Source organism: Oncorhynchus mykiss, chromosome 2 (assembly GCF_057628025.1).
Source record: "Oncorhynchus mykiss isolate SJ-2025 chromosome 2, ASM5762802v1, whole genome shotgun sequence".
NCBI classification, from domain to species: Eukaryota; Metazoa; Chordata; class Actinopteri; order Salmoniformes; family Salmonidae; genus Oncorhynchus; species Oncorhynchus mykiss.
The window spans coordinates 67,101,366-67,123,525 of NC_143023.1; the positions used below are offsets into that span (position 1 = coordinate 67,101,366).

General features: G+C 44.4%; 3 protein-coding genes across 5 annotated transcripts in view; all 3 read left to right on the plus strand.

The window, feature by feature from the left end:
- The window catches only part of LOC110494462 (zinc finger CCCH domain-containing protein 18), a 40,668-nt gene extending 38,726 nt beyond the window's left edge, over positions 1-1,942 (plus strand). For both annotated transcript variants that reach the window (XM_036953899.2, XM_090205733.1), the window contains exons 18-19: positions 76-175; positions 883-1,942. In XM_036953899.2, the coding sequence (XP_036809794.1) occupies positions 76-175; positions 883-1,084 (302 nt within the window). In that variant the 3' untranslated portion in view covers positions 1,085-1,942. The remainder of the gene's footprint in view (positions 1-75; positions 176-882) is intronic.
- A 2,553-nt stretch (positions 1,943-4,495) lies between these two features.
- il17c (interleukin 17c) lies at positions 4,496-6,208 on the plus strand. Of its 2 annotated transcripts, NM_001185030.1 has the most exon segments (4): positions 4,496-4,580; positions 4,727-4,968; positions 5,175-5,995; positions 6,042-6,208. In NM_001185030.1, coding segments are annotated over 3 exon segments (519 nt in total). In that variant the 5' UTR covers positions 4,496-4,553; the 3' UTR covers positions 5,425-5,995; positions 6,042-6,208.
- Positions 6,209-6,459: 251 nt separating this feature from the next.
- tango6 (transport and golgi organization 6 homolog (Drosophila)) overlaps positions 6,460-22,160 on the plus strand; it is a 32,445-nt gene continuing 16,744 nt past the window's right edge. Inside the window, exons 1-17 of the mRNA XM_021569556.3 lie at positions 6,460-6,759; positions 7,018-7,667; positions 7,926-8,042; positions 9,034-9,190; positions 9,347-9,453; positions 9,558-9,720; positions 11,351-11,418; positions 11,504-11,616; positions 11,764-11,940; positions 12,192-12,318; positions 12,443-12,637; positions 13,318-13,458; positions 13,599-14,240; positions 16,566-16,623; positions 16,904-17,053; positions 19,331-19,482; positions 21,405-21,518. Coding sequence (XP_021425231.3) covers positions 6,708-6,759; positions 7,018-7,667; positions 7,926-8,042; positions 9,034-9,190; positions 9,347-9,453; positions 9,558-9,720; positions 11,351-11,418; positions 11,504-11,616; positions 11,764-11,940; positions 12,192-12,318; positions 12,443-12,637; positions 13,318-13,458; positions 13,599-14,240; positions 16,566-16,623; positions 16,904-17,053; positions 19,331-19,482; positions 21,405-21,518 — 3,183 coding nt within the window. The 5' untranslated portion in view covers positions 6,460-6,707. The remainder of the gene's footprint in view (positions 6,760-7,017; positions 7,668-7,925; positions 8,043-9,033; positions 9,191-9,346; positions 9,454-9,557; positions 9,721-11,350; positions 11,419-11,503; positions 11,617-11,763; positions 11,941-12,191; positions 12,319-12,442; positions 12,638-13,317; positions 13,459-13,598; positions 14,241-16,565; positions 16,624-16,903; positions 17,054-19,330; positions 19,483-21,404; positions 21,519-22,160) is intronic.

Genomic DNA, 22,160 nt, shown 5'->3' on the forward strand with positions numbered 1-22,160 from the left:
GGCTGCATTCTCTATAATCTGTCCACACGTCCCTGTTGTATTGTTGGTAATCAACTTCCCCTCAATGTCCTGCAGGTCGTGGTGACAGGAGGATGCCTGGACGGCCCCCACTCTCTCCTAGAATGGACCGGCCCAGAGGCCAGGGCCCTCGTCCCATGCCCCCACCGGGAGAAAGGTAGGTGCCCTCTGTGCTGCATCTCACCCCAGATCAAACACACGACCCCAACCTGCCACCTCTTTGTTGGTGCTGCCCTTCTCCACTGCAGTAGTGATGTCATTTTAAGATTTTAGAGCAACCGCAAGCCTTTGTTTTGAATGTGGATCAAGTCACGAAAGTGGAATCCCAGAAGTAAATGATATTTAAGAAATAAAGCCCGAGGTGGTGTGGTATATAGCAAATATACCACGGCTAAGAGCTATTCTTATGCATGACACAGCGTGCCTGGACACAGCCCTTACCTGTGGTATATTGGCCATAAACCACAAACCCCAGAGGTGCCTTATTGCTATTATAAACTGTTTACCCACGTAATTAGAGCAGTAAAAATTAATGTTTTGTCATAGAAATGGTCTGATTTGACAAATCAATACTTGATTTGACAGGGCAACAGTGAACCTGACACAATGCTGTAAAGCTAAAGAGACTTCCTTAGTTGGAAATCTAGTGGCCAATCAGCATTCAGGCCTCGAACCACCCAGTTTATAAACACCAATAATACACAGGGCATGTGACCGTGGTGCCACACCATGTAGAAATCTCACACAATGTGAGCCAAATCTACAGGTATCGTCTCTACCCTGGTAGATGTATCCTCATGATAACCCTTGTAAATTGTCAAAGGCATGTGGCTCTAAACCCAACCTTGTTATTTCCCTGTTTAGAAAACGTCCTTTGTCCCCACCACCCAAGTCATCTGGGAAAGGTCCAGGGGGGTTATCATCGGGCTCAGGCAAGCAGCCCCCAGGCGGCCCGGGCTCAGGCAAGCCTAGCAGCACACTGTCCCGCCGTGAGGAGCTGCTGAAACAGCTTAAAGCTGTGGAGGACGCCATCGCCCGCAAGAGGGCCAAGATCCCTGGGAAATAACCCTCACCCTGCTCGCCCGCCTGTCTGCCCAAGTCACGCAGGCAACTACAAAGCATCAAGGGACATAAAATCACCAATCCCATTCATGACGCCTAGCGTTCTCTGGAGATTTTAAAAAGGTTTCTGTCCCAAAATGTAAAGGCTATTGTGTAATTGTTCCTCGACAAAATGGCCACCAAAACATTTTTGCTTGTTTGCCCTCAGAGAGAGGTTGTCTTGATGATTTTACAGTACTGAAGAAATTTAGTAGCAGGGTGTCATTGTTGCTCTCTCTTGTTTGTTTAATAAGAAAGGAGAATATTGACATTGTCTCAATGATAAGGTGAATTTATATACTTTTGATCCACTCTCTCGGTCTGCCCCTTTTACTGTCTCATATCTCTCATGTCTTATTTTTATTGATTTTTTGTTGTTATTTTGGGGTTGGAGTTGGTCTTGCCCTGTTCGATTCTAAAAAATCCTGGAAACCGCTTCTAGGCTCCCATCTGGTTCTCTGTACAAACATTTAGCTTCTGTATTCATTCAGACTGAGAAACATTGAACACGCTCAAAGGACCTCCAGTTCATGGTGGTCACATCTTAACCAATTACTTTTCCTCTTCTAGGTCTGTGCATTGTGTTATCTTACAGTGTGTATTTTACATACTGTTTTCAATCATAGTGAGCATATGACAAGCACCCTTTTTTTTCTCAAGTGTATGATTATAGAGAACAAATTGACAAATTGTTTTTTTTTTCTCCAGCTCTTCTCAAGTGATAAACTGTTTTATTTGTCCCACATTTTTAGTTGACACAGGAGTGTATGTTTGTGCTTTTGTGACAAAAGGCTTCTAAATAAACTATTTTGATAAAGCAAAACCATCTGAGCCAATTCCTTCTCTGCACACCCTCACTCTGCTACGTTTCTGTATACACACCGGGTCAAACTGACCTGCCTTGACTAAACCCCAAATGAGCACGTGTGACAGTATGCATGTGCACAGCCTTTGCAGATATATTTCTTACACCTGCAGCACACAGTATGCGTTTTAGAGTCCTTTGGTGGGCAGATCTGACACCTCTTACTTGCCCCAGCTGGGGCAGTGGCTAGTGGCTCCTCAGGTTGATCATGAGAGCTGGCCCTCTGAACAGCTTTCACAACTGCTGCAGATGCGTCTGCAGGGAGACGCTCCCTTCTTTCGATGAATGGAGTTACAAGTGCCTTTCCCAGCTGCTCCAGGAACACCCTCTTGTTGCGCTTACGAGTTATCCAGGTAGAGTTGTTCTATCTCCATATCACAAAAGTATTGTAGGAGGAAACATCAATGATGTTGTGGAAGATGACCAGGGGCCAGTGGGCAGTCATCCTTCTGCAGCTGTACGTTCCAATCACCTTATTTAGGTGGTCCACACCTCCTTTGTTGCAGTTGTAGTCTAGGATCATGGCTGGCTTCCTGTCCTGGCGATGGCTAATTTCAGCCTCTGTGTGCAGTGTGCTCAGAAGTAACACATTCTTGTTTTTCATTGGGAGGTAGGAAACTAGAGTGGTGGCGGGCGTGAAGGCAAACCTTGATGAGAAGACCTCTCTGTCCTTTGTCGCAAGCAGTGCAGGTGGGATCTCAGGCTTGTTCTTTCGAACTGTACCAACCATGGTGACGTTCCTCTTCAGGAGCTGTAGGTGACAAGTCATGATAATTTACTGAAAGTTAGTAAGGTGGAAATGTGAGCCCAGCTGAACTGGTCAATGGTGCAAATCTACTGATTTAACATTTTATTATTGGAAAGTGAAACAGACATTGGAAAGTTCAAGGTACCAGCATTGGAAAGTTCCATTGTACAAGTCTTGATTTAATATGTTTGCTCTTTGGGGCAGGGATTTGATCATTGGAAAGTTCATGGTACTTGCCCTTATTGGGCTAGACTCATCTTTTCACCGAGCCTTTTCAAAGTGGCAGATTTGTATCTCTTAGACATGTTACTCAGTGGCAGATTGATAGTCTAGGGTCAGTTCCATCATGACCAGAATGTATTAGAAGAAACACACTAGTAGTTTATCTGCATGACAGCTCATTAGATTGCAGATGGAGGGAACTTCTACTTCATCACAAAGAAAACTACCTATTTATAATGAAGCATGTTGACTTCTGACAGTTTACTGTACCATGTGGAGTCCTTTCCAGATTTGTCTTTGCCTATGTATTGGCTTGATGGTGAGAATACCTGGAATTTTGAGAATCTCACCTGATAGTTTATTACAATGCACTGATAAGGCATTATTGTATGCCTATCTCTCACTGCTGTACAAACACGTCATGCTGTGCAAGAACCACCTTTGTTGGAAAGAATTCAATCAGGAAAAACACAGATTAAAAATACTTTCGGGACTCTGTGGCATCGACTTGCTCAGTGTGAACTGCATTGTTGGTTAAGGGCTTGTAACTAAGCATTTTACGGTTGTATTCGGCGCATGTGACAAATACAATTTGATTTGATGTTAGTGAAGGGAAAGGATCCGATGGGGGGTCTGGAGAGAAGGAAAAGGCTCAGATGGTTTTGCTTTATCAAAATAGATTATTTAGAAGCATTTTGTCACAAAAGCACAAACATACACTCCTGTGTCAACTAAAAATGTGGGACAAATAAAACAGTTTATCACTTGAGAAGAGCTGGAGGGAAAAAAGCAATACTTCACATCAATGTTAATTTGTTCTCTATAATCACACACTTGAAAGAAAAGAATAACCCGTTGAAGTGGCCGTCCTGATGAAAACCATTGACTGCATCAGAGTGGGAAGACCCAGGTTGCAGGAGAAAGTTGTGGTCTTGTGGGAAGGTTGATGAGGTTTCCTATTGAAGCAGCTAAATATACTGTAATGAGAATTTAAGCATCATGTTCTGATGAACAAAGCAAAAATCATCAGCAAAGCAAAAGCCCATTGGTCTAACAACTAAATTAACCATAGTATAAGAAAATTATAATTTAATACATTATGTTACATTTATTATTAGTAGAAAACTGTGAAAAGGTGTAGTAGGATGCAGATCGAATCAGTTTTAGCATTGTATGTATTAATGAACAGTTTTGTTACATTTCTTCATAATTCCTAGCTTCTGTCTTGACTGAGAACATATCAGTAAGATTACTGTCAGTCATAAATGACTAGGGGATGCAGGTTGTCTGATATTAGATCTATCGTCAGCGTCAATATAGTAATTACATCAGATAAAAAAAATATATGTGTATAAGCTATAGTATAAATCACATGAGCTCATATAAATTAATTTAATAACAGGTGATGTAATCTTAATGTAGACACTCACTGTAGGAAAGAGGATGCAGGGAACTCAATATTCCATTTCCTCCTACATGTGGATTTCCCCAAGCAGATAGTAGACTTGCCTATAAATTGTGTAGGAGCATGGGCATGATGGCACAAACCGAGCAAAAGCACCTGGGCTCCTCTACTACCAAGATATTTGATATTTTAACATGCCAGGCCTATTCAAGATTATGCAGGTAAGTGAGAGATTGACTGCCCTGATGGAATGAAGTGTATACACCTCAATTCATGTTGGGTTGCCTTCTAATCCATCATTATGGATAGGCCTTATTCAAATGGCAATTTCCAAATGTTTTTAATTTATTTAATCATTCCTTTGCAGACTCTAATTTTACTTGGACTTGTTATTGCTACATCAGAGGCACACAAGTATAAGGGATGCTTCAGTACAGAAAAACTGGAGCATAGAGCTCTCAAGATCCTTCACCGAAACCGGTACCAGACAGATGTTCATATTGATGAAACACAGTATCACAAACTGGGTATGAAGAAGACCTGCCCCACTGTGCTTCGTTCACAGTCAGTAGACTACAACAATCGTTCAGTCTCCCCCTGGCGGTACAGGTAAGGCATCTCTTTCTACTCTAAGTGAATACCTTTTGATAGGTCGAACATTGTTTTAACCATGCATCCATAATATTGTCAGTCTGACAATAACATCATTTGAGTAAATGTGCATGCCATATGGTTTGGAAATACATTTTCGGATAGCATTATTCATTGATTAATAATTGTCTATTTTGATAACTGGATTGGCACTTTTCCCTTAGCATCGATAGCGTGGAGGGACGATTCCCTGAAAAGATTGTTGTTGCTGAATGTCTATGCGAGGGATGCCTCATCATTAAAGGGCCTGGACACCACGGGGCCCAACATCATGCATATAACTCTGTGCCTATAGAGCAAACCCAGATGGTATTGATGAAGACCGTATGCCTGAACAACCCAGAAAAATACTCACTTACATCACACTTTGTCAAAGTGCCCATTGCCTGCACCTGTGTCAGGAGTAGGATATGATTGCCTCTCATAGAGGACAGTTTTTAGACAAACTGTCGTGACATGTTTCACATTTTGTTGTTTGTTTTTAAAATGCACTTACGCTGTTGAAAGTATTACACTTAATATGCTTATGGATAATACGCTATAGAGAATACATGCATTTTTATATGAGACAAAATGATTTGTGTACAGTATTTATGTTTCAAGATTGTATTTATTTGATGATCTATTGATTATTTATTGAACTAGCTATGTTCTAAAGCTGTTTATTTATATATGGTTTTTGGTGACTTTTGTTAATAGGCCTGCCTATTCCTTTCAACATCAATGTGTTCTTCTGTTGTTGTTTTCCCATCAGCTGCTCCACAGGCTCCCGAGTGGCGCAGCGGTCTAAGGTACTGCATTTCAGTGCTTGGGGTGTCACTACAGACACCCTGGTTCGAATCCAGGCTCTATCACAACCGGCCAAAATTGGGAGTCCCATAGGGCGGCGCACAATTGGCCCAGCGTTGTCCGGGTTTGGCTAGTGTAGGCCAAATTAAGAATTTGTTTTTAACTGACTTGCCTAGGTAAATTAAGGTTACATTTAATATATATATATATATATATATATATATATATATATATATATATATATATATATATAGCATCTCCACTACAAAGGTAGTATATATATATATATATATATATATATATATATATATATATCCATGGATATTGATTGGTAGTGATGCATTTATAGAAATGTAGCATCATTTATGGGATTTTATTGTTGATTCCTTAATAAAGATGCCTAATGAAATATCTGCCCCTCTTGCTTTATTTAGTCCAGCCTACACATTCATTTTCTATACACTTGACCAATAAACTTGACCGCTTGATCAGTAGACAAGGTTAATTAATTTAGGATTAAATATTGATTTAGCTTCATGGGGGTCATAATGTATAATAACGTTATTAAATAGACTAAACAAAAAAAAAACGCGCAATGGAAAGCGCTGCATTATTACATTACATTAATAGCCATACATTTGTTTAGATTTGAGAATCAGCGCAGTTGAAGTCCCTGATCTATAGCCAACGTCATGGCTGCAATTCCTTCTAGGCGTCCGCCATTTCTTTATCCCTATTTTATGCTTTAAAATCTTTGAAATTATGACCAATCGGATGCACTCCTGAGCTACCCACAATATTACGTATACTTTCGGCGACAAGTGTTTTTAGCAGCATGGCTAAAAATGAGTAGCGGGTCTTGAATTGAAAACTGCAGGACCTCTGCTGTAGCGAAATAAAACATAAATATGACTTCAGCCATACTGTCTGCACTTTGTGTTCTCACTAAACCTATCGGAGGTAAGTTAATATTCAGTGTGATTTAGCTAAATACGTTCCTCATTAATATATATGTGTACAGTGCTAGCTAGATTAGCCACGTATGATACGGGAACGCTGTCTACGTTTAATTTGATCCGCTATACTGCATTTAATTTTATCCATGTCAGAAGAAAAAGCGCTGTTACTAGCTAGCTTGGTAAATCCGCTCAATCAATGGGCTTTGACTAAATCTGTCTGGATGTATGTGTGTCTGCTGACCCTATATGTCCCCTCCAGAGACCACAGTGTATGGTACTAAATACACTGAACAGGAGGCACTGATTGCTGCACTCCAAACCAACCAGGCCCTGCTGGAGGAGCGTCTGCAGGGGGAGAAGGGCCTGTACGAGGTGCGCAGACTGCGGGAGGAGGTGAGGGCAGGGGTGCCCTGGATCTGCACCGATACAGAGGACGTCACATGGAGCTTTGTCCAAGAGTGTCTGCTGCTGTTGCTAAGCCTGGCCCGTAACCTCACTCTCCAGCTAGAGCTCTTCAACCAAGCCCCCAGTCCTGCTATGTCCAGGTTGCGGACCCCTGAGATGGCCCCTCCTCTGCCCCCTGACGTGCTGAGCGTGGCCCAACAGAAGACACTTGGTGCAGCTCTTCAATTTGTTGTCTCCCTGGGCCTCTGTCCCTACCTGGCCCTGGGGGTGGGGGTGCCACTGGGGCGCAGGTCAGCGTTTGGGAAGTTGGTGGAGGGGTTGGTGTGTCATGATGTGGCCCCTGTCCCTGAGCGCCGTCTCCTGACCACCACTGCTGTTCTGCTGGAGCTGTCTGTGCTGTCATCACTGGCCACCATGGTCTACACTCGCCACCTGGGAGATGTCATGGCAGCGCTATGCCAGCTAGGATACCGCCCAGAAAAAGGCACCACTAAGGAAGAGAAGGTAATTCACTGTTCCGGCCTGACGATGTTGAATATGAATGATATTATTATAACTTGATATCATGGATTTGGATATCAGTTTTTCAGCAAAATAGGATGCCCATGTATTTTCTTGTTTTGTCTATTTGCCATTATGAAGTCAGTTATTCAACTTGTGATAGATAGGATTGTCATAACACCCTTTTGCCACTAGATGGTGGAAGTATTAAGCGGAGGAACAAGCAGGCTCATTCTTTTGATCACTCTTTTGATAATGTAGGAGATCAGTAAGGAGGAACGCAAGAACTGCAGGGAGGCTCTTCAAAAACTCTTGGGGAAAGTCTACCAGCCAATCGTTATCAAAGAGCTGCTTATTCTTCAAGGCGGTCCAAAACAGGTAGAGCGCTGTGAAGTATCTGTACACCATTACATATCAGTATGTCTTCCTCCAAGTACTTGTATATGGTGCTGTCTGTCTTCTCTGGTGTAACCGAATGTAGCAGGTGTAAAAGAAACGCCTGAGCGGCCTTTCTTTCTTTTTGATCATAACAAGAGAGAAAAAACTGTAGAGGGAGATTCTCTAATGCACTATTCATCCAATCCAGTAAATGTGGAGGAGGAGTTAAGATGGAGTATCACCTTGTTAATGTCCGAAAGCCAGAAATCCATTTTTCCTGAAAACCGTAAACATCTGGTTGTTTTTGACACTGCTGATGGTAACTCTGGTATGATCTTCAAAGAGTATCTTAAAGGTCCAATGCAAATGTTTTATCTCAATATCAAATTATTTCTGGGAAATAATTAAGTACCTTACTGTGTTTTCAATTCAAATGGTAAAAAAGAAACACAAATAGCTTCTTAGTGTATAGGAAGTCACGCTGCTTGCTTAGCGAGTACCACTTCCTCCCGAATTGGGCCATACCTGGCGCAAACTCTGGGACCCCTGCCTTGCTAGCACACGTGACCACCCTCCTCAAGCATCTTACCAGCTTGCACTGACCTGTCATCTGGCGCTGGTCTTTTTAAACAGTGGGGACACTTCAGGCTGAGGAGTAAGTTTCACACATCCCCATGTGCTACATTAGCAAAGAGCATTTCTCAAGCAATAATTTTGCTAGGAGTGTCTGGGAGTGGTCTGAGTGGGGAGGGGATACTGAAAACTATCTGTTATTGGCAAAGAGGTTTAGAACTCTTCCTTATTAGTTTATTAACTAAGGTCTCCATGCAAGCCAAAATTCCAAACAGCTCTTACACTAAAATGGCATTACTTACTACGACTGTGATATGTGGTCGTCTCACCTAGCTATCGTAAGATGAATGCACAAAGTCGCTCTGGATAAGATAATCTGCTAAATGACTCAAATGTAAATGTCTCTCTGCCCTTCCAGGCCCCTCCAGGCCCTGGTACTAGTGGTGGCAATAGGAGCCCCCTGAGCCAGGCTCCCCCATGGCTGAGGCGTCTGTGTGGGCAGCTGCTGTCTGAGAGGCTGATGCAGCCCAATGGAGTCCAGTCTGTGATGAGGGCTATCCTAGAGGGAGGCGCAGGTGAGCTTCGCTGGAGATATAGGGGGAACATTTAGAAAACCCTGGCCATGAGATGGGCAAGAAACATCTACCAAACACTTAGGTATTATCAGTTGTTGTGATGAGTGACCCATATAATAATGCAGTTTCACTTTTTGTTCCCTCTCTCTCTAATAGGAGGAGAGTCTGATTGGAGGAAATGTGATGGTGTAGCCAGGATCCTAGCAGCCTGCCCTCAGCAGTCTCTATCTTCAGACAGCTACTACAGTCAGGTTTGCCCCCAGGTAAACCTGTCATGTTTTTAAAGATTTATGGAAATTGAACTTTCTGTACATACCAGCATAAGTCTAGATTCATTCTGGTAATAATATTCTGTCTTAATGGTCAGATTCTGGAGCTCCTGCACTTCAGAGACAAGCTGACAGCGCAGCAGTTCCAGCGTGTGGCCACCAGGGCGGCTCTCACCATGGTGCAGGACTGCCCAATGTTTGCCCTGCAGTACCTGCTCACTCCCCTCTTCAGCTCCCTTCTCCGCTGTGGCCAGATGACAGGTCAGTGCACGCTGTGCAGTATCTCTGAGAGAACAAATGTACTAATTACTTGCCTAAACTATATATGCAAATGTATGTGGACACCCCTTCAAATTAGTGGATTCTGCTATTTCAGCCACACCGTTGCTGACAGGTATATAAAATCAAGCACACAGCCATGCAATCTCCATAGACAAACATTGTCAGTAGAATGGCCATACTGAAGTGCTCCGTGATTTTCAATGTGGCACCGTCATAGGATGCCACCTTTCCAACAAGTCAGTTCGTCAGATTTCTGCCCTGCTAGAGCTTCCCGGTCAACAGTAAGTGCTGTTATTGTGAAGTCAACATCTAGGTGCAACAATGGCTCAGCAAAACGCTGTAGCGTGAAGGGAAATCTTAAAGCTACAGCATACAATGACATTCTAGACAATTCTGTGCTTCCAACTATGTGGCAATAGTTTGGGGAAGGCCCTTTCCTGTTTCAGCGCGACAATGCTCTCGTGCACAAAGCGAGGTCCAAACAGAAATGGTTTGTCGAGATCGATGTGGAAGAACTTGACTAACCTGCACAGAGCACTGACCTCAACCCCATCGAACACCTTTGGGAAAAATTGGAACGCAGACTGTGGGCCAGTCCTAATTGCCCAATGTCAGTGCCCGACCTCACTAATGGTCTTGTGGCTGAATGGAATCAAGTCCCTGCAGCAATGTTCCACCATCTAGTGGAAAGCCTTCCCAGAAGAGTGGAGGCTGTTATAGCAGTAAAGGGGGGACCAACTCCATATTCATACTCATGATTTTGGAATGAGATGTTCGAGCAGGTTTTCACATACTTTTGGTCATGTAGTGTATGTTGGTTTGTTAAAAATGACAACTTCTGTAGGCTATATAACTGAAAAATAACCACCACTGTTGTTAGCTTGCACAGCTGATTGCAGCTGCTCACCGCTTTCTATCAAATTATTTGGTCTGTGCATCAGGGAAATTGACACTGCTGCAGAGATTGACTCCGCTGGCTTTTAATTAGAGTCTGCCGGTCAATGTCCTTACCACTCTGAAAATGACTTGGTATTTACTTGTGTGTGCGTGCGTGCATCTTAATATGTGCCTGTGTGTGTTTGTTTGCGTGTACATGTATGGGTGCCCATGCCTGTGTGTGTAAATTGTGGTATTGCTTGAGGAGCACTCTGTAAAGTTGGGCTAATTGAATATGGATGTCCCCCTGCTGTTAACAGGCCTGTGGTCTGGCTGCTGCTCTGACAGATAGATGGTACGCAGACACAGCAAATCTGCATCAGCAAAGAACTCCTCATTGATCCACTTAACCAACACAGGACACATCTACCCTATGAGACTCATCCTTAGCCTCTTTCTGTTTTGAATAGTATCTAAGTTTTATTTAAATCCTGCCCCAGTTACTATATTTTTTTAACATTTATTATGTGTGTGTGAAAACAATTATCCTCTATTCTGTAGGTATTGTCCCTTGCTGAATTCAGCGTGTGTTTTTTAAGCTCGCAAAATTCTGGCTCACGATTAAAGATGTCTGCTGGCTGTAAGTGCTTGTTTACGTGATGCTGAACATGAACCTCTAGGTTCAGACACAGCTTGGGTGGCTCTAGGCACTGAGTATGTTTGTATTTGTCAGGGGAGGGTCAAACCCGGGTCACAGTGGAGGAATGGGAGCTGACGCGCTGTGTGGAGGACGTGTTTAAGGTGAGTGGAACACAGACGATTAACTCAACCATGTATAGGCCAAACCTAGAGATTTACTGTATCACTCTCTCCTTCCATCTCTCAGATCTGTGTGGTGGGGAACAGCCCGTCTGCTCCTTTGCTGAAGGCTCTGGGAGAAGTGGTTCCTGTTCTCTTCGATCTGTACTGCTTTACCAAGAAGAATGCTTCCCACCTACGGTCAGTTCTCTGTTAGAGAAATACTGAGCAGTTGAAGCATTTCAATATCTGGCTATTACTAAATAGTCTCAATAAGCCCTATTTGTGATGGTCTCTGCTTTTTAGGTAGTTTCTAACTTTTCCCTGTGTATGCTGTGTGCTCCACAGCGCCCCCTGTCAGGAGATCCTGCTCTGGTACTTTGGCAACTCTGAGCTTTCTGTCGCCCTCTCAACCCTACAGCAGCTGTGTGCCATGGATGGAGGGGCAGGCGGGGTGGCCTCTGGCTTCCACTTCACCCCTGGTAGTGACGGAGGGGCACAGCTTAACCCCTCAGAGACCATCAGGTGACTGGCATTCAACATCACACAATTACTGGTCTCCAATGCTCCCATATGAGAAGAAGCTGCTAGTAAAACCCCTTCATTGGGCGGAGGGGTTGTTATCACTGATCGGATGACTGGGATTGATGGATGTAATGTAGTGGAAACTGCAAGTGCACCTATCCAGTCATGTTAGAAAAAACATTTAAATATACAATCATGCACCAAGTCTCTCCCATCATGTGTGTTGGTCTCCTCTACCCTTCATGTCTCAGTGATGAGGATGATGCTCTGTATGAGAAGGTGTCTGGGGAGCAGTGGAGGGTGGAGTGTCTGGCCCAGCTGCTGGCTGAGATGAAGGATAGCGACCTGCCTGGAGACTTCTTCCTGGAGCTGCTGCAGGTATCTAATGTACCACACAGACAGACACAGACAGAGAGACAGCCTATGGCTTTGGCCAGTATTGTCCTGCTGAGTTCCCCAGGTGGGGTTGGTGTGTAAATATGGACGCTCTCTTCCCTGGCAGGCGCTGACTTGCTGGGCTGCAGAGGAGGAGGAAGAGGAGCAGGAAGTGGACACGTCAGCCATGACACTACTGCAGCTGGAGCAGCATCTGTTAGGGAAAGTCACAGGGAGGGGTCAGAAGCTGGCCCTACTGCAGGTGCTGGCTGTCATGTGTGAGGGCCTACCACACACTCTACTGCTGCGCAAGCCAACCCAGGTAACTACTGGTATACCCCCCACAGCTAAACTCAATGACCTTGCTCCTGTTCAAGATTGGATCATGTCAGATGCCAACAGTTGATTGACTTGAGTATTTTTTTTCACTGCTTAACTATTTATCTCCAGCTCTAAAGTTTGTCTCCCATCGTTTACGTTATTATCTCAGTTTATGTTCACCATTTTTCCGCTTGTAGTTTTGTGATGAGCTTTTATCAAACTTTAACTTTAAGTCTTTCTGTCTCTCCCTCCGCATCAGGGCTTTACAGAACACTGGTCCTCTGGGCCTCCTTATTGAGGAATGAGGGCATGATGAGTAATACTTTAAGAGCTCTAAGAATAGTGTGGTCTATCTCTGATTAGGTAAAAGACCCAGGGCTAGTGCTGTGCCATTTTGCCCGAGGAAAACCATTCACTCTCAGATTAGGAAACGTCTCTGATAAACTGGCTTCAGTTCAGTTGATAAGCAGTATTTTTAGCCATTTTATCTTGAGGGCCCTCAGCCAGGGGTTTTTGCAGAGACATTTTAAAGTTTTTTTTTATGTTTAAAACTGTGGGTGTGAGAATTTAATAGCACTAGTTAATATGCACCTCTTGGTAGGAAATGTGTGGTTTGTATACATGCAGCTGTCTGTCTGTCCGTCTTGGAACTGATATGTCTGTCTGTGTGTTCTCTCCCAGGTGGTGGAGTTCATCGTGGCCATGCTGCAGAGGGCCTGTGTGGGTTTGGACCAGGTCCGGGCTGCTGCAAGTCCAGTTGAGACCCAGACACTCAGCATGGGAATGGGCCTGGTGGCCACCCTGCTGTCAGGACCCTCACCGGTACTGCACACACAGCTAGGGAACACACACCATTCTGTTCAGGCAACAGGCTTTACCTTTGATACTACTGTAGATGAGTATGGTATCATACTGTATGATATGTGGCATTTTGTTTTGATGTGTCTCTCTCCTTGTCGCAGCTGAGTGCTGAGGACTACTCCTCGATGTCCAGGCTCCTCCCACCTCTGGAGGAGATTTCCCAGAGACACCCTGAGGTGGTCATCCAGGAGCTGGCCTCAGACCTGCGAGCCGCCATTGCCACACACGGTGCCTACCAACCTGACAACGTGACACGAGCCACTCAATATCAAAGTCCCAAAATGGACAATAACGTGCCTACTAAGAAAAACTTCAAGACCCAAACATGTCCCTCGCAAGTCTCCCTAACAAGACTCTGCTCACCCACCCTTCATAACAACCCCAGCACAGACACTACTCAAACGCCTAACACTCGAGCCTCAATTCAGACCTGTATCCCCAACCTCAGAACACAGAGCAGCTCTGGTGATAGTCTGGCCCAGAAAACTCATCTATCCCAGAGGGTATCATCTGGGGCTGGCCAGGGTCCTGCAGGGGTGTCTGCTCCTGATGGGGGGCAGTCAGGTGGGAGGGGTGGCAGCAGTGAGCCCTCCAGTGGCACCCACAGTAGGGCCTTCTCAGACTGCATGCTCGGGGCATGTGATCCTGAGGTCCCCACCAGAGCAGTGGCCCTGAGAACCTTAACACGGGCCATACAGAACGGAGACCGGGAGGCTCTTCAGAATCAGGAGAAAGTCCTCATGGTGAGTAGAGCGGTGGAGAACCAGTAAATATTGCATGTAGCTTATAGAATATACAGTGCCTTGCGAAAGTATTCGGCCCCCTTGAACTTTGCGACCTTTTGCCACATTTCAGGCTTCAAACATAAAGATATAAAACTGTATTTTTTTGTGAAGAATCAACAACAAGTGGGACACAATCATGAAGTGGAACGACATTTATTGGATATTTCAAACCTTTTTAACAAATCAAAAACTGAAACATTGGGCGTGCAAAATTATTCAGCCCCCTTAAGTTAATACTTTGTAGCGCCACCTTTTGCTGCGATTACAGCTGTAAGTCGCTTGGGGTATGTCTCTATCAGTTTTGCACATCGAGAGACTGACATTTTTTCCCATTCCTCCTTGCAAAACAGCTCGAGCTCAGTGAGGTTGGATGGAGAGCATTTGTGAACAGCAGTTTTCAGTTCTTTCCACAGATTCTCGATTGGATTCAGGTCTGGACTTTGACTTGGCCATTCTAACACCTGGATATGAACCATTCCATTGTAGATTTTGCTTTATGTTTTGGATCATTGTCTTGTTGGAAGACAAATCTCCGTCCCAGTCTCAGGTCTTTTGCAGACTCCATCAGGTTTTCTTCCAGAATGGTCCTGTATTTGGCTCCATCCATCTTCCCATCAATTTTAACCATCTTCCCTGTCCCTGCTGAAGAAAAGCAGGCCCAAACCATGATGCTGCCACCACCATGTTTGACAGTGGGGGTGGTGTGTTCAGGGTGATGAGATGTGTTGCTTTTACGCCAAACATAACGTTTTGCATTGTTGCCAAAAAGTTCAATTTTGGTTTCATCTGACCAGAGCACCTTCTTCCACATGTTTGGTGTGTCTCCCAGGTGGCTTGTGGCAAACTTTAAACGACACTTTTTATGGATATCTTTAAGAAATGGCTTTCTTCTTGCCACTCTTCCATAAAGGCCAGATTTGTGCAATATATACGACTGATTGTTGTCCTATGGACAGAGTCTCCCACCTCAGCTGTAGATCTCTGCAGTTCATCCAGAGTGATCATGGGCCTCTTGGCTGCATCTCTGATCAGTCTTCTCCTTGTATGAGCTGAACGTTTAGAGGGACGGCCAGGTCTTGGTAGATTTGCAGTGGTCTGATACTCCTTCCATTTCAATATTATCGCTTGCACAGTGCTCCTTGGGATGTTTAAAGCTTGGGAAATCTTTTTGTATCCAAATCCGGCTTTAAACTTCTTCACAACAGTATCTCGGACCTGCCTGGTGTGTTCCTTGTTCTTCATGATGCTCTCTGCGCTTTTAACGGACCTCTGAGACTATCACAGTGCAGGTGCATTTATACGGAGACTTGATTACACACAGGTGGATTGTATTTATCATCATTAGTCATTTAGGTCAACATTGGATCATTCAGAGATCCTCACTGAACTTCTGGAGAGAGTTTGCTGCACTGAAAGTAAAGGGGCTGAATAATTTTGCACGCCCAATTTTTCAGTTTTTGATTTGTTAAAAAAGTTTGAAATATCCAATAAATGTCGTTCCACTTCATGATTGTGTCCCACTTGTTGTTGATTCTTCACAAAAAAATACAGTTTTATATCTTTATGTTTGAAGCCTGAAATGTGGCAAAAGGTCGCAAAGTTCAAGGGGGCCGAATACTTTCGCAAGGCACTGTAACTCAGTGGTTTGACTGTGTATCAACCAGGGGACCCATTGCAGTCATGGGTTTAATAGGTTCCCTCTGATTCAGTGTTATCTATCTTTCTACCTCCATCGCTGACTTCCAGGGTCTCCATCTCCCTTGAGAGGGCTCTTCCTCTAACACCATAGCCTCACGCAGGCCCTGGAGGCGTGGACAGTAGCAGCAGAACCCGTCTCTGTGGGGGTTACTGTCTGTTTGGGTGGAGAGGATGTTTAATAGATGAGGGGAGTTGATCAGAGACCCTGGGGGAATGCAGTGTGGTCTATGGGGACTTGTTAATCTGGTTGAGGGGTGGTGAGGTTGAGGGAACTGGATTATCACACTGGGTCTGGATCTCATTTAGTATTCAGTGTAATGAGCACCCCTTCTGTGCGCACCTTCCACGACCCCCCCCCCCCCCCCATCCCGTCTCAGCCTAGGGGGTCCAGTACCTGGTGGGGGGTGGGGATCCTCTTTAATCTCCATCCTATTGTACTTCTCTTTGTGTTGGGTTGTTTTGGGACAAATTACAAGCACTATGAAGAAAATGATGTAGTGGTGAAATTATCATTTTTATAGGATGTCAGATGGGAAAGTTGACCAGCTTTGGTATAATGTGTCCTGTGATGGCTTTGTCTTCCAGCTCTTCCTGGAGAACTTGGAACATGAGGACACGTTTGTGTATCTGTCAGCCATTCAAGGTAGGAAGTTGATGGTCTCCAGGTGGTGCTTAACCATACATGTGTAAACCTTTGGTCTTTTACTTTAGTTTTGTGGGGTGATATTAACCTTTGGCTTCGGCTAGCTTTCCTTTAGCAAGTTGTAGCAAGTATAACTAGGATATAACTGTTGTATCTCATCTAATTTGCCCTAGAAACTGGAATGACATTAACTTGCAGTGGCATCTTCTTCATGGTATATAGGTTTTGCTGGGCTTAGAGTTTCTCAGTGACCCATTCTGTGTCCCTCTCCTCCCTGCAGGCCTGGCGGTGTTGGCTGACTTCTTCCCTGAGAGGATCCTGCTGCGGCTGCAGGAAGAGTACCAGAATGTTCCATCCTCTCAGAAGGAGAGGTCCCTGGAGACACGGCTGAAGGTTGGAGAGGTGCTGATGAGGGCTAGCAGGGCTATGGGTGAGTGGACTATTATCAACACAACTAACTGACCTACTAAAAACCTGCTCACCACACATCCTGGGAGAGGCTCCAGCAGTACACTCATTAACTCAATGAGATTATTATATTTTGGTGTGTAGATTGACCACACAGAGAAGGAAGCGCCTGCAGCTAGCCTCAATGACACAGTTTTGAGGTTAGGTTTTGACAGATTCATAGGCTGTTTTGTGAGGGACGTGTATGAATGATTGTGAATTTGCTTACTCATGTTAGTGTTTCCATTTGAATTATGCATACATGTGTGTTGGTCTATGTTAACGGTGTATGGGGCCCAATTATAGTTATAAAGTCCTAAAACGGTCATAAAACAGACAGTACATGCTTGTTCCACACTGAGGGGACTATATCGAAACCTATCCCTCTCTGTTAGAATTCCTTGTTTGTGGTTTTTTCCCTCTCCCTGGTTTTGTCTGCCAGATCTCGATAGTACCATTTTCCGGGACAAGTGAGGGGTTATTCGGCATGCCCCCCTTCCCCTCCCTTATCTTGGATGTGAAAGTCCCCCAGACAGACCAGCGACGGTCTCTAATTGGCCCTGCTCCACTAGCCTAACAGAACATCATCTCAGCTGGTTTGTCGCCCCATTAGATACCCACAGGAATCTTTTGTCACTCCTCTGGATCATTCTCCCCTTTCTTATGCATCTGGGAAAATACCCCCGTCTGCCAAACCCTATATTGTGAATCCAACCATATTAGCACCCCATCTTTTTTTGTGTCCCCCCACATACTACAGATGGGCATTTAAAATTCCTTTACTATTCAAGTAATATCATTATATTTTTCTGGGATATCCGGATAGCCAGAATGCAAAATCATAATACAGAATTTGCTCTACAATGCAAAATGATGGCAGAGGTCAACAGCGGACAGACTGCTTTTCTCAGGTAGTTTTGGCTAACAACAACAGCGAAAGAGAAGTCTGATTTTCGCCATGACAGAACTGATTATAGTACAAAAAGGTTTTCTGGTGAGTATTTTGTATTGGTCTGTGTCAGGTCCTGTGGAAACTGTTAGGTGCGCGCCTGTAATTGCTATTTGACGTGCGGAACATAGCATACCAATGCTATGAGAGATAAAAACAAAGTGTACATGTATTTTAATTTTTTTTAAGAATTTAAAATGTTGTGCTATATCCTTGCAGGTAAAGCTTTTTCGCTGTTTAAATAGGCCTAAAAATAATTTAACACTCACTCAAGTAAGCGAATACTAACATCCATTAGGATATTCGATTAACCATGCCCATCCCTACCACGTACTGTATCCCCAGTGCACAAAAGGCCACTTTCCCTTTGCTTTTTCAGTGTATTGCACATTAATACATTTCCATCAAAGGAATTCTTGAGATTCTTTGGCCCAGGTCAGATCTTGGTCTGAGAGTGATGTAAATGTACAGTTACAGTTTTGACTGACTGGACAAAGGAGCTAGAATAAGTCAGAAACAGATAGTAGTAAATGGGTAAGGGAAGCATGAGATTAGCAACTGGACGAATACAGGCCTGCTGACCTGGATAAAACACTCAATCATTCACTAACCGACACCCGTTTTCTCTTTTATTAAGGCAGTTAATAAAATACCATCCTTTGAAACATGGCTCTGACTGAGGAGTGGCCAGCTGAACTGGTGTGTATGGGTATCTGGAAGGTGGAGGCCAGGGCAGGCTGAATGATATCTCTCATGGTGGGTCTATCTGACTGGGCCAGCAGACTCAGCTGCAGGGACCACGGCTCAGTCCACCCATCTGGGTTTTACTTGGACACCCAGTCACCTGGCCAACTCCATGGCTCCACTGCTTTATGTTGTGGAATAGAGCAGGTTTTGCACTGTCAGTGGGGGGCTGTCTTAGAAAGACAGACACACACACACACACACACACTTACACACACTGAAAGGAGTAAAGCGTCTTCTCTATTTTAGTTTCTTTGCAGATTTAGCAACCACCTTTGTAAAAAAAATAATAATAATAAAAAATAAAAAACACACACACACACACACACACACACACACACACACACGAGTCAGCTCTTTGTATAGATTAAAACAACTTCACCAGCTGGACCAATAGGCAGGTAGTGTGATGCCATGTCCTCCTGAGGTGCATTGGAGGACAGACCAGATGTGGGGAAGTTTCCTCAGTACTGTCAGCAGTAGTCAGTTTTGCTGGCAGGTAATAGTACAGTATTTATAATCGTTAATAAGAATACAAACCTTATCATCTTCCTTCCTGTGTTTCAGGTGACCTGGCTCCCCACCATGGCCGGCCTCTGATCGGGGTCTTCCTGAGGGGTACGAGGGACGAGGACCGCAGTGTCCGCGCTAGCTGCCTGTCCAACCTGGGAGAGCTCTGCCAGAGATTCAACTATGCCCTGGGGCCTTGGGCTCAGGAGGTGAGGACCACTAGTAAACCATGTCATATGGTTAAACATATGTCTGTCAGTTTATTTGCCTATAGTTTCTAAGTACAGTACCAGTCAAAAGTTTGGACACACCTACTCATTCCAGGGTTTTTCTTTATTTTTACTATTTTCTACATTATAAAATAATAGTGAAGACATCAAAACTATGAAATAACACATATGGAATCTTGTAGTAACCAAACAAGAAAGTTGAAAGTTTCGTCAAGTGCAGTCACAAAAAACATCAAGCGCAATGATGAAACTGGCTCTCATGAGGACCACCACAGGAAAGGAAGACCCAGCTCTGACCTAGCTCTGCTACAGAGGAAATGTTCATTAGAGTTACCAGCCTCAGAAATTGCAGCACAAATAAATGCTTCAGAATTCATGTAACAGACACATCTCAACATCAACTGTTCAGAGGAGACTGCGTGAATCAGGCCTTCATGGTCGAATTGCTGCAAAGGAACCACTACTTAAGGACACCAATAAGAAGAAGAGACTTGCTTGGGCCAAGAAACACAAGCAATGGACATTAGACTGGTGGAAATCTGTCTGAGTCCCAATTTGAGATTTCTGGTTCCAACCTCTGTGTCTTTGTGAGACGCAGAGTAGGTTAACGGTTGATCTCCGCATGTGTGGTTCCCACCGTGAAGCATGGAGGTGGAGGTGTGATGGTGTGTGGGTGCTTTGCTGGTGACACTGTCAGTGATTTATTTTGAATTCAAGGCACACAACCAGCATGGCTACCACAGCATTCTGCAGCGATACGCCATCACGAAAGCATTCCACTGATGCTGGCCCATGTTGACTCCAGTGCTTCCCACAGTTGTGTCAAGTTGGCTGGATGTCCTTTTGGTGGTGGACCATTCTTGATACACACAGGAAACTGTTGAGTGTGAAAACTCCAGCAGTATTGCAGTTCTTGATACAAACTGGTGCTCCATGCACCTACTACTATTAATAATATTACTATTATTATTTGTATTGTTTCATTCACTTCTGTTGTACCTGCACTGTACCCTACAAATGCATCTGTGACCCTGTGCATGTGACTAATAAAATAATCTGTCAATGAATCATCCTGAATTTGCCAATCACTCATTATATAGTGACGTAACTACTCCCTCTCTTAAATCTGTCAATGAGTCCAGATGTCCCCTGTCTTGGCGTATGGCTACACTTATAGCCATAGGATGGTTGGGGTCAGGGTGGGATTCATCTAGGGGTCCGGCGTCAGGGAACAGCAGGTATTGCCCAAGGTTAAAGGTCACGGTTCACTTTCTTCAGAGGGAGAGAACTGAACTGTGACTGTCTTGTCCTACTGCCCCTCTCTCAGCCTGTGCCTCTGCCCATGACACATTTTTCCCAGCTCAGCAGTATTGTGTGTTGGAGTGTCCTCTCCTAAAGAGCCCCTCCCTCAGTGCTGAGATCAGGCTTTTCACTGGTGGGGAGAGCATGAGGGGGAGGGGCCGGAATCACTTTACTCAAACGCTCGTCCGCTCTAGTCTATGTTTGAGTTGACAGAAATGTGTGTGTGTGTCAGGGCAGCTTGTGGAAGGCCTGTCTGCCTGCTGCAGTGGTCAGGGTCCTAAATAAAGCTGCTTTGACGACCAGGGGTCTGTCAGCGAGGTCTGTGCACTGCAGACTCTGCTTCATGAATACGCATCTCTGTCAGGCTGAGTAACAGGGATGCCTATTCATGAGAACCATGGCCCTCTGCTCTCTGCTACAACCTAATCCCTCTCAGTCCATCGCAGCCTGCCGTCGGTGTGTGTCTATCCTACCAATATGTTAATCAACCCAGTGCACTAGTGGTAACCACAGCACTGTGGACCTTGGCAAGGTCACTGCTCCTTTATAGATCCTCTGAGAGTGTGTATTTACCTGTGTATGTGTTTGTTCTTCCTTAGTTGAGCACCTGTTTGACGGCACTGATAAAGACAGAGAAGGAGGCAGAGGTGCGGCGAGCTGCTGTCCACGTCATTGCCCTGCTGCTCAGGGGCCTGAGCGACAAAGCCACCGAGGTAAAGTACTAGAGCAGTTGTCTGTACCCGTACAGGTACAAGAACCACATGGATACACAAATTTGTTGAGCACTCCTACACACATTTGTTGAACACTCCTACACACATTTGTTGAACAGTCATAAGAAGTAAAAAATGGTCATTGGTATGGCCTCCTACAGAATGTCATCTAATATAGTTGACATATTAGTGCGTGGAGATGTGTGTTGGAGGGCCGGCGGGTTGCAACAGAGATCGTTGCGGTCATCATACTGCGGTCATCATACTGCGGTCATCATACTGCGGGCGGTCAGACAACTTTGGAGGGTTTTTTGTCCTGCAGAATATTTTGAAACGGTTGTCATTCTGCTTTGTATGCATTCACTTTGGACCACCTATTGTATTAAAAGTAGGGGTAAAAGTAGATTTTATTTCTTACCGGTACGGGACAAACACTTTTTTTTATTTTTATAGGCTAGGTTTAATCATAGAATTACATAGGCCTATAGAATCCCTAATCATTTCATATATGATCTCTGTGTTCTTAGCCTAGGCCTAGTAAAACAATGTATGACCTTTTTAATGTGGCATAAACACAACCAGTCATGATGTTTTCATCTGATTGTCAAACAATCACTTCAAAAAGGTGCTCCTGTAGGCTCC

What these genes read in the sequence shown, in the direction of transcription:
- il17c (XM_036933501.2), top strand. Translation starts at nt 4,661, where the DNA reads ATGGATAGGCCTTATTCAAATGGCAATTTCCAAATGTTTTTAATTTAT. An exon ending in GTCTCCCCCTGGCGGTACAG is followed by an intron (nt 4,969 to 5,174) that starts GTAAGGCATCTC and finishes CTTTTCCCTTAG; the next exon opens with CATCGATAGCGTGGAGGGAC.